The 14,851-nt window shown below is 36.0% G+C and overlaps 1 protein-coding gene across 6 annotated transcripts in view; it reads left to right on the top strand.

The window, feature by feature from the left end:
• The window catches only part of HOOK3 (hook microtubule tethering protein 3), a 106,949-nt gene that overhangs the window by 55,820 nt on the left and 36,278 nt on the right, over positions 1–14,851 (top strand). For all 6 annotated transcript variants that reach the window (XM_036249492.1, XM_036249496.1, XM_036249494.1 and 3 more), the window contains exons 10-13: positions 4,608–4,748; positions 6,295–6,496; positions 12,677–12,787; positions 13,486–13,573. In XM_036249492.1, the coding sequence (XP_036105385.1) occupies positions 4,608–4,748; positions 6,295–6,496; positions 12,677–12,787; positions 13,486–13,573 (542 nt within the window). The remainder of the gene's footprint in view (positions 1–4,607; positions 4,749–6,294; positions 6,497–12,676; positions 12,788–13,485; positions 13,574–14,851) is intronic.

Consider the following 14,851-nt stretch of genomic DNA (forward strand, 5'->3'; position numbering starts at 1 on the left):
CATATAACTAGCTGCTTTTATCCTGCTTTTAAGATTCTCTTTATCTTGAACTTTTGTCATATTATTATGATGTGTCTTCGTATGAGCTTCTGTGGGTTCATCTTGTTTGGGACTCTGCTTCCTGGACTTGAATGTCTGTTTACTTAACCAGGTTGAAGTTTTTAGCCATTATTTTCTTAAATAGGTTTTCTGTCTCGTTCATTCTCTTCTTCTGGGAACCTATGATTCAAAATGTTGGTATGCTCTATGTCCCTTAAAATATCCCCGCCCCCCCGCCCCCATTTTGCTGTTCTGATTGGGTGATTTCCATGACTTGTTCTTCTGCATTAGCTAATCTGTTGATTCCTGGTAGTGTATTTTTTATTGTAGTTTCTGTATTGAGTTCTGATTGTTCTTTTTTATATTTTCTATCTTTTTTGTTAAAGTTCTCACTGAGTTTATCTATTATTCTCCAAGTTCATTGAGCATCCTTATAACCAGTGTTGTGAACTTTTAATCTTATTGGTTGCTTGTCTCCGTTCATTTAGTTCTTTTTCTGTGTTTTATCTTGTTCTTCATTTGGAACATATTTCTGTGTCTCCTCATTTTGTTTGTCTCTCTGTTTTTTTGTGAATTAGGCAAAACAGCAACCTCTCCTGGTCTCGAAGGTGTGGCCTTGTATACACTTCCCGACCATTATTCACTTAGTAGCCATCACAGTTATCGATCAGGTGTCAATATTACAGTACTTGTGTTCAGGTAACCCTTATTTTACAGCTAATGTTGAAGGTTATGGGTAGTCTTGGGGTCAAGCTGCACTGGGGCCACCTTGGCAAGGTGAGTGGAGAGCTATAGTTGTGGTGGGCACAAGCCACAGGAATTTCCAGGGGCAAGCCACACTGGGGTTTCTTTGGCAGGCCAGTTGGAGCTGTAGTTGGACAGGGCTCAGGCCAAGGGGAGTTCTGGGGCAAGCTGCACTGGGGCTTGCAGCTTTAACTGAAGTTCTGAGTACAAGCTGCACCAGTTCAGGAGCTGTAACTAGGGTGGGTTACAGTCTGGAGTGTCTGGGCAAGCCACTATAGGGGTGACTTGGCAGACTGGCTGGAAGCTGGAGCTGGAGAAAGCTTTCAGGAGACTTGGGTAAGCCACATTGGGGCCCAGGACTGTAGTTGGAGTGGGCACAGGACCAAGGGGAGTTCTGTGGACAAGCCAAGCCAGCATCTGGACCTATAGCTGGAAAGGGTACAGGATGTGGGGAGACCTGGGGGCAATCCAAAGAGCTGGTGTGGGCCTAGGGCCTGGCTTGCTCTCTGATAGCCTTGGCAAACTGGCTAGAACACTGGATTATGCTTCTGCCTGTGAGACTAAGGTGGAAGGGGAGCACAGTTGGAGTTCCCCGTATTTCCAGCAATTGATGAGAGTTTTCACAGCTCCCTTCTACTGGCTAATAATGTTCTAGGGTTTTTTAATGGATTTCTTCCATTATAGTCTAGGTGTTCTTTAAACCACTCATTTTTCACTATGCCCCAGAGTAGATGATTGCTCCCTCCTGCAGTTGGTACATTGAGAGTGGGATTCCCACCATACCAGGCCTGAGTTTATCCTACCTTTTCTATGTGGTCTGTCTCATTTGCTCTGCAGAAGCTGTTGAGTTGCCCTCAGTTCTTCTTCAGGGGAACTTGCTCTGTAGGTGTGATTTCAGTGTGTTTATGGAAGGGGGTGTGTTCAGTGTCTTTCTCTGCCATCATCTTGGACAGAACTTTTTAAAGTATGGTTTTGGGAAAGTAGTATATAGAATTGTCTTACATATTCACTATAAATGAAATAGTTCCTGAATACATACTACAGTATTATGTTTTGAAGTACTTCAACAATTCAGATATTTTATCAATATAGTATATTGATGTATCTTAGTATTTTTTGTTATTATTTACAGTCAGATATATGAGGATGAATATTAATTTATTTGGCTTTTTTCTAGACATTTAAAAAAATCCTGGTTTTGCCACTTATTTGCTGTGTAGACTTAGGCATGCCTGCATTTCCTCCACTATAAGATGGTCTAATAGTATTATCTACCTTCTAGAATTTTTAAATGAGTTAATATATGTAAGGTACTAAGAATATTGCCTTACACATAGATGCTATATAAGATTTAGCTGCTATTACTTTTCTAGAGAAAGAAATCAGAAAAAGAATTGAGGTGAAAATATTGAAAACTCAAAACATTTGTAGGTTTTATATTTGTCTACCCAGAACATACAAGAGAATTAACTGAAAAGCTCTTAGAACCAATAAACATTTAATGGGGAGAGGGTAACTCTTAAGACATTTGCATAAGCTGTTCTAGCAAAAATTATTTAGTATTATCAGGAAAAACTTTCTTATATAAGTTCCTATAAAGAAAAAATAAATAAGCCCGGCCCATGTGGCATGTGGCTAAGTGGATTGAGTGTCAGTCCCATGAACTGAGAGGTCCTGGTTCAATTCCTGGACAGGTACACGCTCAGGTCGTGGGCTTGATCCCCAGTAGGGGGCATGCAGGAGGCAGCTGATCAATGTCTCACATCTGTGTTTCTATCACTCTCTCTCTTCTTTTTTCTCTAAAAAATCAATAAAAACATATTTTTAAAACATTGAAAGTACAATGGTCCCACCTTATTCTCAGTTTCACTTTCTGTGGCTTCAGTTATCTGCAGTCAACTGCAATCCAAAAATATTAAATGCAAAATTCTAGAAGTAAATAATTCATAACTTTTTTTCTTTAACTTTTACTTTTATCCTCACCTGAGGACATTTTTGCACTTATCTTTAGATAGAGCGGGAGGGAGAGAGGGAGTAAGAGAGAGAAACATCGATGCGAGAGAGACACATCCAGTGGCTGCCACCCACACGACCCCAACCAGGACCAGGGACAAATTGCAACCAAGGTGTATGCCCTTAGTGGGAACTGAACCCAGGCCTCTCTGGTCCGCAGGCCGACGCTCCAACTGCTGAGTCAAACTGGCCAGGGCAGTAATTCATCATTTTAAAATTGCACACTGTTCTGAATAGTATGATGAAATCTCATGCCATCCCACCTGGGACATGAATCATCCCTTTGTCTAGTATCATCCACCCTGTGTACACTACCCGACTATTAGTCACTTAGTAGCCATCACAGTTATCAGATCAGGTGTCACAATATTGCAGTACTTGTGTTCAGGTAACCCTTATTTTACTTAATAATGGCCCCAAAGTGCATCAGTAGTGATGCTGGCAATTTGGATGCCAAAGAAAAGCTGTAAGGTGCTTCCTTTAAGTGAAACGGTGTGTATGCATAGGAAATAACATAGTATGTATAGAGTTTGATACTATCCAGTTTCAGGCATCCACTGGTGGTCTTGGAATGTATCCACCATGGATAAGTGGGAACTGCCATAATACTAAAGAATTATATGAAAACTACCTCTAAGTTATACATTACAAATATTTTTACATATGGAAAGAGATATCATATTTTCACATGTTTTTCATGGAGCTTTTTAAAAATGTCATTTGCTGTTACCTTGATTCCAATGTGAACTTTATTATCATCTAGAAGTGTTAATGAGCAAGAGATTTCCAGAACATTTTGAGAACAAAGTTTAACGAGGGAGTACTTACCATATTCAGTGTTGAAATATGTTATAAACCTGTACTAATTAAAACAGCTTGGTACTGATGCAGCAAATTACAGACAAACCAGTGGCACAGATGAAGATCCAGAAACCCGTGTGTACATAAAAGTGTGCAATATCATAAAGGTGGTATTTTATACTCAATAGAGAATGGTTAAATTATTTGTTAAATGGTTTGGGGACAGTTGGTGGATACTTTGGCAGGAAAAGTTAGATTCTTACATTACATCATATACTAAAATGAATTCCAGGGAAATTGAAAAATTTAATGTTAAAAATGAAAACATAAATACTAACAGGCAATATAGGATTAAAAGGACAAAAACCTTTCTAATCATATACTAAAAGTAGAGACTATATAGTATAAGATTCATCAATTGAGTTACATTAAAACAAAGAATTTCTGTGCATTAAATACATACATAAATAATATTAAAATAAATAATCCATGATAAATATGTGTGACATGAGAGACAAAGAATCTTATCAATCTAAATGAGGGATTTATGTTAAGCAAAACAAGAAGTAAAAAGAGGAAAAAACTGAATAGAAATCAGATTAGAGGATGTACTCCAAAACTGTTAATATTAGTTGTGTATTTAGATTAAGACATGATTTTTATCTTATTTGCTTTTCTATATTTTATAAATTTTCAACCAAGAATATAAATTCCATAATTAAAAATAAAATTTTAAATAAATTATATCTGCTGTATTTTCAAAAATATTACTTGATGTCTAACTTTCTGAATAAAGGAATGGTAATTAGTTTTTATCTTTTCACAAGCGTCAGAGCATTGGAATCCAATTTTAGGGTAATTAAAATTTAGAATTATAGTTCATGGTCACAATAGTAGGAGATAAATTCAGGAAGAATTTATTCTAATGCTTTTTATTTCTGTTTACTGTTCTAAGGATAATTATTAGACAGTAAATAGTACTTTCTTGGTTTATTTTGTTTTGGTTACAGACTAGAAGCAGCCAAAGATGATTATCGAATACGCTGTGAAGAGTTAGAAAAGGAAATCTCTGAACTTCGGCAACAGAATGATGAACTTACCACTTTGGCAGATGATGCTCAGTCTCTAAAAGATGAAATAGATGTTCTTAGGTAAACAATCCTCCCACCTTTGTATAATCTCAGACCTATCATCACCCAGAACAGTTCTACCATTGATGTTACAAACTCTAGGATCTCTGAGTGTAGCAGGGATGTTTAAGAGCCAGACCATCTGGATTTAGATCTCAGTGCTATCATTTGTTCAACTTCTATGTAACCATTTTCTCACCTGTAAGATGGAAATAATAACACACATCTACCTCAGACTTATATGTGGAATTAGGTGAGTTTATATTTGTAAACACTTGGAACAGTATCTGGCAAATAAGTGCTGTATACATGTTTGTCAATAGAAACTAATCTCTGACCATCACTTTACACTTGTATAGCTCTGGAGCTTTTCTTATTACTACTACTTTTCTTTAATTTTGAGTCCTGCAGTCACTTGGTCTTTCTTTTTCTCAGATATTGTCATACCTGACAAGGCTTAATTTCTTTGCTGGACCTTTTTAATCTTCACTTTAAATATTCTCTCACTAGGCACCTCACTCCCTGCCACCTCATTTTTCCACCTTTGCAGCTCTTGTGTAATCTATCCTCTGTTGGATCATTCCAACCATCTATATTTTACACTTTTGCTCTTAGAATACTGAGAACAAATAGAGAAATTCACATAGTGATAGAGTTTTGTCCTACTACAAATTAATTAGCTTTACTCTTCACTGGGTTCTTACCACTGGTCCACCATTCTACTGCTCATCAGTAGGTGGCTCTGTCTCCCATTTCTCTCATAGGTATGCCATTTTTTCATTACTCTTCTCATCTGCATGCCCTGCCCACCCTACCTCTCCCATGCCTTAGTCTCAGTAGTTGACATTGTCTTTTACTACTTAGAGGAAAGAGGCCATGAACTGGAATTCTCCATGTCCTATACCTCCTGCACCTCCTAACTTCCCTGCATTCCCACTAATCATTTCTATTTTGCTTCTAGAATATAGACTTGTTATTCTTCCTCGTATGCAGTGCTAATTTCTTCTTCAGTGCTCTGGATCTCAATGCTTCTCACTTCCACGGGGACTGTGTTAGTTACATCAGTTATCATTTCTCTTCACATTTGAGTCTTCTTCCTTAGCATATATTTATATTTAGGTCTCTGTCATCTTAGAAAAAGAGAGAGACTTATTACTCTCTCCTTCCCTCCAGAACAAATTTAGACTATACAGGGAAATATTTATGTTCTCTACTTAACACCCTAAAATTTGCCCCCACCCACCCCAACTACTCTACTGAAACAACTGTTCTAATTACAAAATCATTTGGACACTGCACACCTTATTTTGCTTTTCTACTACTGCATGTGTCTTTGATGAATAACCCTCCCACCCCTGCCATACAGACTTGCTTTTCTTAAAATATATAACGTTTGTCATTACAATTTTTGCTGTAATTTGGTTGTATTTTTTAACCTGAGCAAAAAATTAACCTGGAATCACCTTTGGTCTTATTTCATTAGAACATGTTATTATGTTATTATCTGGCCATCCCTATTGGTTTAGCACTGTCTAAAATCGATTTCTAATTTCCCATCTTATTCTAGACATTCTTCTGATAAAGTTTCTAAACTAGAAGGCCAAGTGGAATCATATAAAAAGAAGCTAGAAGATCTTGGTGATTTGAGGCGGCAGGTTAAACTCTTAGAAGAGAAGAATACTATGTATATGCAGAACACTGTCAGTCTAGAGGAAGAGTTAAGAAAAGCCAATGCAGCTCGAAGTCAACTTGAGACATATAAGAGACAGGTAAAAAGACTGTAACAAATTTTTCTAATGACATTTTCAAGCAGGTTTTCCATTTTAAAACTGTGGCATCAAAAATCTTCTAACTTTTGTTTTATGGTATTCTGATTATTACCTATGAAACTTAGTTCTTCTCTAGAGCTTATTGACTGGTCTCTATAGCAGATACTTTTATTGCTTTCTTTTTTTTTTTGTTTATTATATAATGCTTAAGAAGTACACAAAAGTAAAAAGATATTAAGTGTCCGTATTTAAAAAATAAAATATACTCTTCCCCTCATTGTAGTAACCACTATACAATTTGTAGTTTTCATTTCTTTGCATCCCTCTATTCCAGCTTTTTTTCAACCTTTTTCATCTCATGGCACACATAAACTAATTATTAAAATTTCTGCACACCAAAAAACATACTTTTTGCCAATCTGACCAAAAAAAGGTATAATTTGATTCATTCACACCAGAGGGCCATTGTATTGGCTGTTGTCGTTTTTTATTGACAATCTAAGGGTAAAGAAGTCAGTGTCCCTAACTAAATAGTCAGGTGTGATATGTTTTTAAAAGTCTTGTGTCCTGGCCAGTGTGGTTCGGTGGTTAGAGCACCGGCCTGATCACCAGAGGGTGACAGGTTCCATTCCCAGTCCAGGGCAAGTACTGGGTTGCAGGTTAGATTCCCAGCCCCAGCCCCGATGGGTATGTGTGGGAGGCAACCAATTGATGTGTCTCTCTTACATCAATGTTTATCTCTTTCTCTCTTTCTCCTTCCCCTCCCTCCCTTCCACTCTCTCTAAAAATAAGTGGAAAAAATAACCTCCAGTTGAGTATTAATAAATAAATAAATAAATTCTTGTAGCATGCCAGTGTGCTGTGGCACACTGGTTGAAAATCGCTACTCTATTCTTTTGCTGCATATGTATATTTATTCATATGTATGTATATAGTATTTATAGCATTTTGACATGTTGTAAAACTACAGGATGAGGCAAAAGTAGGTCTATAGTTATAAGTATGCGTGACAGTTTCTTCTTATTAGTTATTGATCATTGTATAATTTTCCTTACGAACAACTGTAAATCTACTTTTGCTCCACCCTGCATAAATGATAAACTGAGAGAACACTACTATAATTTACTTTTACTTAGTAGTATATTTGTGAGATTTGTTTATGTTGATAGGTATATAACTTTCTTCCATTCATGTGTACTGTTGTATATAGTATCATATTAAATGACTATACCAAAATTTATCTAAGAAATGTCATTGTGAATAAATAATATTGAACATGACCTCTTCTATATACGTGTGAAAGTTCTATAACAATATGGAATTTCTTCCTTACAATATGTTCATTGAATTAATATTGCTCAATTATTCTCCAAAGATTGTGTTACCAGCAAGAGCTTTGCATGAATTTCTGTTGCTCCACATCATCGTACTATCAAACTTGAAATTTTGACTATTGGAAAGCTATGAAATGGTCTCTTTATGATTATACTTTGTTTTACATTACCCTAATTACACATATGTTTACTGATCACATTTCTTTTGTGAATTGCCTGTTTTTATCTTTGATTCATTTTAAAAATTGGATTTTTTTATTGATTACTGAAAGTTCTTTATATGTTCTTGATATTAAGCTTTTTATGCATGCAATATTTCCTACCAATCTGTGACCTGTCCTTTTACATATTTTTTGAGATTAAGTTTAAAATAATGAACTTTAAATATCTTTTTCTTTATGATTTGTGCTTGTTATGCCTTATTTAAGAAATCACTTCCTGCAGAAGGTTGTAAGACTAATCTGTAATTTCTTAGCAAAGATATAAAGTTTGTTTTGCACATTTAGGACATTAGCCACATGGAATAATTGATTTTTGTGTAGGGTGAAAGGTTAGGAATACTTTGTGTGGACAAGCAGTCAGCCTAGCAGCACTTATTTAATAGTTTCTTTCACAGCTGCCTACGAGTCTTCCTTATTATATACCTAAAGTTTCCATGTTATATGTGGGTCTGCTTCTGTGCACTGTCTTCTGTCTCATTGTTCTATCAGTCTGTTCTTACACCAGTACCCCACTGTCTTATTATCTGTACATTTTTAGTAATTCTGATATCTGGTAGTACAGCACCTTGTTGTTTTTTCAGAATTATCGATTCTTAGACCTTTTCTGTCCTTCTATACCAAAAACCTTTGGGAATTGAAATTACATTGATTCTGATGATTAATGTGGGGGATAATTGAAATCTTTATGACAGTGATATTCCTGTCAGTGAATATATTTTTGTTTCTTTAGGTCCTCAATATCTTTCAATTAAGTTTTATACTTTTTTTCTAAATATCATACACATATTTTGTTATATTTACTTTTGGTATTTTATGTATTTGGTTTTCATAAATGCAATTAGCAAAAGAAAGCATATCATTTTTAGTTTGTTGCTCATTTATCTGATTGAAATAGATTTTTTCTTTATTGATTTTTTTTTTTTTTTTTTTTTTTTTTTTAGAGAGAGAGAGAAACATCAATGAGAGAGAACATCGACTGGCCACGTCCTGCATGTCCCCACTGGGGGATCGGGCCCACAACCGGGCATGTGCCCTGACCAGGAATCTAACTGAACGACATTTTGGTGCATGGGTCGATGGTCAACCACTGAGCCACACTGGCCGGGCTAAAATAGATTTTTATACATTGATTTTGCAACCTTACCAAATTTTCATATTACTTTTAGCAATGTCTGCTGGTTCTTTTGTCCAAAGTGATATACAAATAAAAGCAGTTTTATTTCTTTCTACTCTATACTCTCCTTTTCTTCTTAATCAGTATGTCTGACCTTTAATATAATTTTAAATAGCCCTGGCTGGTTTGGCTCAACGGTTAAAGTGTCGGCCTGCAGTCCAGAGAGATCCGGGTTTGGTTCCCACTAAGGGCGCGTACCTTGGTTGCAGTTTGTCCCTGGCCCTGGTTGGTCGTGCGTGTGGCAGCCACTCAATGTGTCCCTTTCACGTCGATGTTTCTTTCTCTCTCTCTCTCTCTTTCACTCCCCCTCTCCCTCCCTCCCTCCCACTCTATCTGAACAAAAAATGGAAAAATGTCCTCGGGTGAGGTTTAAATATATATACAAACACACACATACACACACACACACACATAATTTTAAATAGAAGCAATAATAGTAGACAACCATTTTTTTGTTGATTTTATGCAACATGCTTTAAATGTTTTACCAGTAAGGATTGCTATAGTTTTTTGTTGCCACCTTTTACTAGGATAAGGAAATTCCATTGTATGCCCTGGCCGGTGTTGCTCAGCGGTTAGAGCATCAGCCTGTGGTCCCAAGAGACCCTGGTTCGGTTCCCACTAAGGGCACATACCTCAGTTGCAGTTTGAACCCGGCCCTGGTTGGGTTGTGCGGGTGGCAGCTACTCGATGTGTCCCTTTCACGTCGATGTTTCTCTCTCTCTCTCTCTTCCTCTCTCCCTCCCACTCTATCTGAACAAAAAACGAAAAAATGTCCTCAGGTGAGGATAAAAAAAAAAGAAATTCCATTGTATTTCTAATTTGCTCTGAGTGTCTATCTTAAATGAATATTAAATTTAATCATCTGCTTTTCCTGTACCTATTGAAAGACTCCTATGGTGCTGCTTCTCTCTATAATGTGACAGATTGTAGTACTAGATTTTCTATGCTCAAATCATCTTTGTATTCCTGAGATAAACTTAGTTTGGCCACAGTGGATTTATTTTTGTGTGTGTGGGGTTTTTTTTGTTTTATTTTCACATTATTAGATTTGCTTTGTTAATTTTACTTAGAATATTGTGTCTGAATGATTAACTTGACGTTTTCTATTTAATACTTTCCTTAGCTGATTTTGGCATCAGAATTATACTAGCTTAATAAAATGAGTTGAATAAATTTTAGTAGAATAGCCCTAGCAGGGTTTTTTGTGTGTTTTTTTTATCCTCACCCGAGGACATTTTTTCCATTTTTTTGTTCAGGTAGAGTGGGAGGGAGAGAGAGAGAGAGGAACATCGACATGAAAGGGACACATCGAGCGGCCGCCACCCACACAACCCAACCAGGGCCGAGGACAAACTGCAACCGAGGTACGTGCCCTTAGCGGGAACCGAACCCGGGTCTCTCGGGACCGCAGGCTGATGCTCTAACCGCTGAGCCAAACAGGCCAGGGCCCTAGCAGGGTTTTTTGATGGATACATTTTTCCCCAACAACTTATTATGAAATTGTTAACGTTGAAAGAATTAATGAACTTGAGTATGAACTAAAAAATTACCCAAAATAAATGTAGATGAAGGAAATTAAAAATGAGATGAAAAGGTGTTAAATTAAAAGGAGAAATTATTTATTAGTCCAGAGGAGAGAACAGGAATTGTACAAAGATTCTATTTGAAGGAATGGATGGCTAAACATTTTTCAGAACTAATAAAATACATCGGATTTAGTATTAACAGTGAATTACAAATTAAATAAAAATATATCTACACCTAGAAATATTGTAGTGAAATTGTATTCTCTGTTTCTGATCTAAAGCTAATTCTCTGTTTCTGATCTAAAGCTTAATATACTTTATTTTTTATTGGTAATATTTTTCTTTCTACAAGTTGCCCTTCATTCATTCATTCATTCATTCATTCATTTATTTTTAATCCTCACCCGAGGATATTTTTCTATTTATCTTCAGATAGAGTGGGAGGGAGAGGGAGAGATAGAGAAGCATCAATGTGAGAGAGACACATCGACTGGTTGCCTCCCGCACAACCCCAATCAGGGCCTGGGCAAACTGCAACCGAGGTATGTGCCCTTTGACCGCAATCAAACCCGTAACTCTTTTGTCCGTTGGTGGAAGCTCTAACTGCTGAGCCAAACTGCCCAGGGCTACAAGTTGTCTTTAGATGCGCTTTCAAAACCAGCCTGATCATTTTTAATGGTATATTATTCCTTTCATACTTTAGATTTCTTTCTTTATTTTTATAGTATTAAATCTAGTATTTTATATCTGATCATTACAATCTAAACTCCTTGAAGGTCTTATTCTACTATTTTGTTGTTGTTGTTGCTGTTAATGTTTTTCTGCTGACCGTTTTTCATACTGGCTTTTATCTTTGTAGTCTTTGTTCTTTCATTTGGCTCATCATTATCTTTGGGAGTACTGGAGGGCCTGGGTTGAGGTGCTCTTCCTCCAGATAGCGTGTGTTTTGCTTATGCCAGATTTTCCACAGCATTTACCAACCAGGACTATTTTAAATTAATTGCTTGGCTTGAGATTTGCCAGACAAGGCATGTGGCAACATTTTAAACACAAATCCATGTATTGGCAGGTCATAGTTACACATTTTCAAGTTATACTTTTATAAACCCAGAGCATTCACTTTATTTTTAATTTATTTATTTATTTTCAGATAGAGTGGGATGGAGAGAGAGGAAGAGAGAGAGAGAGAAACATCGACGTGAAAGGGACACATTGAGTGGTTGCCACCCGCACGACCCATCCAGGGCTGGGGACAAACTGCAACCAAGGTACGCGCCCTTAGCGGGAACTGAACCCAGGCCTCTCTGGACCGCAGACCAATGCTCTAACCACTGAGCCAAACTGGCCAGGGCCAGAGCATTCACTTTAAGAAAGGCAAGTTTCCCCAGTTTCCCCATTGATTTTTCCAGCTGATGGATTTTTTTTTTCTCAACCATCTATTTACTAAACTCATTGTCTTTTAGAGTCCAAGGTGGTTTAAGAACCATGTGTCTCCTATTAAATTCAAAGCTCTGGATTCCTGGTTTTGGCAATTTGCACCTCTTGGCTTCTACATGTGTTTCTCCCACTCCAGTTTTAGCAAGTGAGGATTTCACTTCTTTTAAGTTTACCTACACAATTGGATTTTTTCTCTAGACAAAAGAATTTCAGTCTATACAGTTATCTGTGTTATAGGAAATGGAAGTTCCATATGTTTTTTTCCATCATTTTGAACATTGTTTCTGTAGATGATCTGGTTTTAGAACTCATAGTGGCAGATTTTTGTTCTAGTTCTCCATTCAGTTAGGCTGCTGTATCATATATTAAGTGTGTGTGTGTGTGTGTGTGTGTATGGAAAGGATTTTTAATAGATCTGTAGAAGAAAACAGTGATAATTTCCAATGTTTCAAATTGTAAACATTAATGGTACCTTTCTGTATCAGGTAGTAGAACTGCAGAATAGATTATCTGAAGAATCGAAGAAAGCAGATAAATTAGATTTTGAATATAAACGGCTAAAAGAAAAAGTTGATAGTCTTCAAAAGGAAAAGGATGTGAGTATATATATATTAGGCATTTTGGTCTTGAGCACTACTAAAATTAAGACTGATACTTAATTCATGTTTTAACTGTTGATTCCTTCTATTTATAAGTTTAAATTTTAGAGATCCTCTTTATTTTTAAATTTAAATTTCAGATTTATATTTGTATTTTAGAAATAAATCTAAAAAGACTTAAAGAATGTTTTTACTTCTATTCTAACTTCTTTTATATATTTATTTTTCTACTACTTTTTTTACATTGTTTTGCTCATGACTTTCTGTAAATTACGTAGATTTTCTGTTTTCTGTGTGATTGTTATAGAAGATAAAATTCAATTGGTTGTTCAGCATATTTTGAATCTTTTAAAAATCTTTTCTTTGTCATGGTTTGGAGTAAATTCTTTATTTAATTTTTTTGTGTTTTTAATGAAAACAATTTTTATGTATTATTAGGTACTTGTTGTTAAGGCTGGTATAGGCTTGTGTTTCTTATGTTTAACTGTGGATAGTATATTGCCTTGCACATTGTAAATGTCTAGTACTGCTAAGTGGGGGTGGGGGATGTAATATTTTACTTTCTGTGATTTTTCCACAAAAGATCAAAACATCCATGTTCCCTACTCTTTATAATTTTATTAGGTAAGGCAAAGATCACTAATGAATAAACTCATAAAACTTGCAGCTTAATCTCTTGTTTTTCATCTCTCCAGAGGTTAAGAACAGAAAGGGATTCTCTGAAGGAAACTATTGAAGAGCTTCGTTGTGTACAGGCTCAGGAAGGGCAGCTCACAACTCAAGGTAAAATCATTTCAGTGGCCCAAGCAAGATTATTTATTTCTAATAGTATCGATATAAATATTAGATTCATTTAAGATGATTGGTATAATAATAAAAATGAAAAATTGGTGAAGAGGCCATGAAATTAATACAGATATTTTTTTTAACTTCTAATTTTGTTTTTCCTTTATTGATTTTAGAGAGAGAGAGAGATAGAAACATTGATGACAGAACATTGATTGGCCACCTCCTGAATGCCCCCAATGGGAATCGGGCCCACAATCTGGGCATGTGTTCTGATGGGGTATCGAACAGGCAACCTCTTGGTGCATGGGTTGACACTTAACCACTGAGCCACACCAGCCAGACGAAATTGATACAGATTTTAAACTGTTACCCAGATATTGTGGCAAATAGTCTCTAGTTATGCAATCGAATTTACTTGCCTACTTTATATTTTAATTATATTTAAATATTTTATTTTGTTAGGTCAAAAGTATAAACATTTGTTAAATCATCTCTGTTAATAATAAACCTGGAAAGTTCCTCATATCCTCTTTTAAAAAGATATCAAATTTTCTAAATCAGTGATTTTTTTTTTAACTGATATGTGGAGTCAGTATCAATTTCAAGGGACTTTTTTTTTTTTTTTATCTTCACCCAAGGATATGTTTATTGATTTTAGAGAGAGAAACATTGATTAGTTGCCTCCCATACACACCCCAACATGGGATCAAACCTGCAACTAGGTATGTGCCCTGACTAAGAAACAAACCCACAACCTTTCGATGTACAGGATGATGCTCAAATCAACTGAACCACCCAACCAGGCATTGAGGGACTTTTATCCAAAGAGAAAAGTGCTTTCCTCACAGGAAATTGTTTAAGACAATATTGTTGAGATGGTAGTACTACCAAAAGCAGTCTACAGATTCAGTGCAATCCTTATTAGAATACCAATAGCAGGTGTGTTTTTTTCCCCCCAGAAATAGAAAAACCCATCCTAAAATTCATATGGAATCTTTAGGAACCTTGAATTGCCAAAACAATCTTGAAAAAGTTGCAAGACTCACACTTCCTGATTTCAAAACTTAGTATAAAGTTAGTAATCAAAACATTGTGCTATAGGCATGTAAGGACAGACATATATAGACCAATGGAATAGAAAATAGTGCCCAGAAATAAATCCTCACATATGTGGTCAACTGATTTTCAACAAGAGTGTCAAGACCGTTCAATGGAGCAGAGGAAAATCTTTTCAACAAATTGTGCTAGAAAAGCTAGATATCCACATCCAAA

This window comes from Molossus molossus, unplaced genomic scaffold (genome assembly GCF_014108415.1).
Source record: "Molossus molossus isolate mMolMol1 unplaced genomic scaffold, mMolMol1.p scaffold_m16_p_9, whole genome shotgun sequence".
NCBI lineage: Eukaryota > Metazoa > Chordata > Mammalia > Chiroptera > Molossidae > Molossus > Molossus molossus.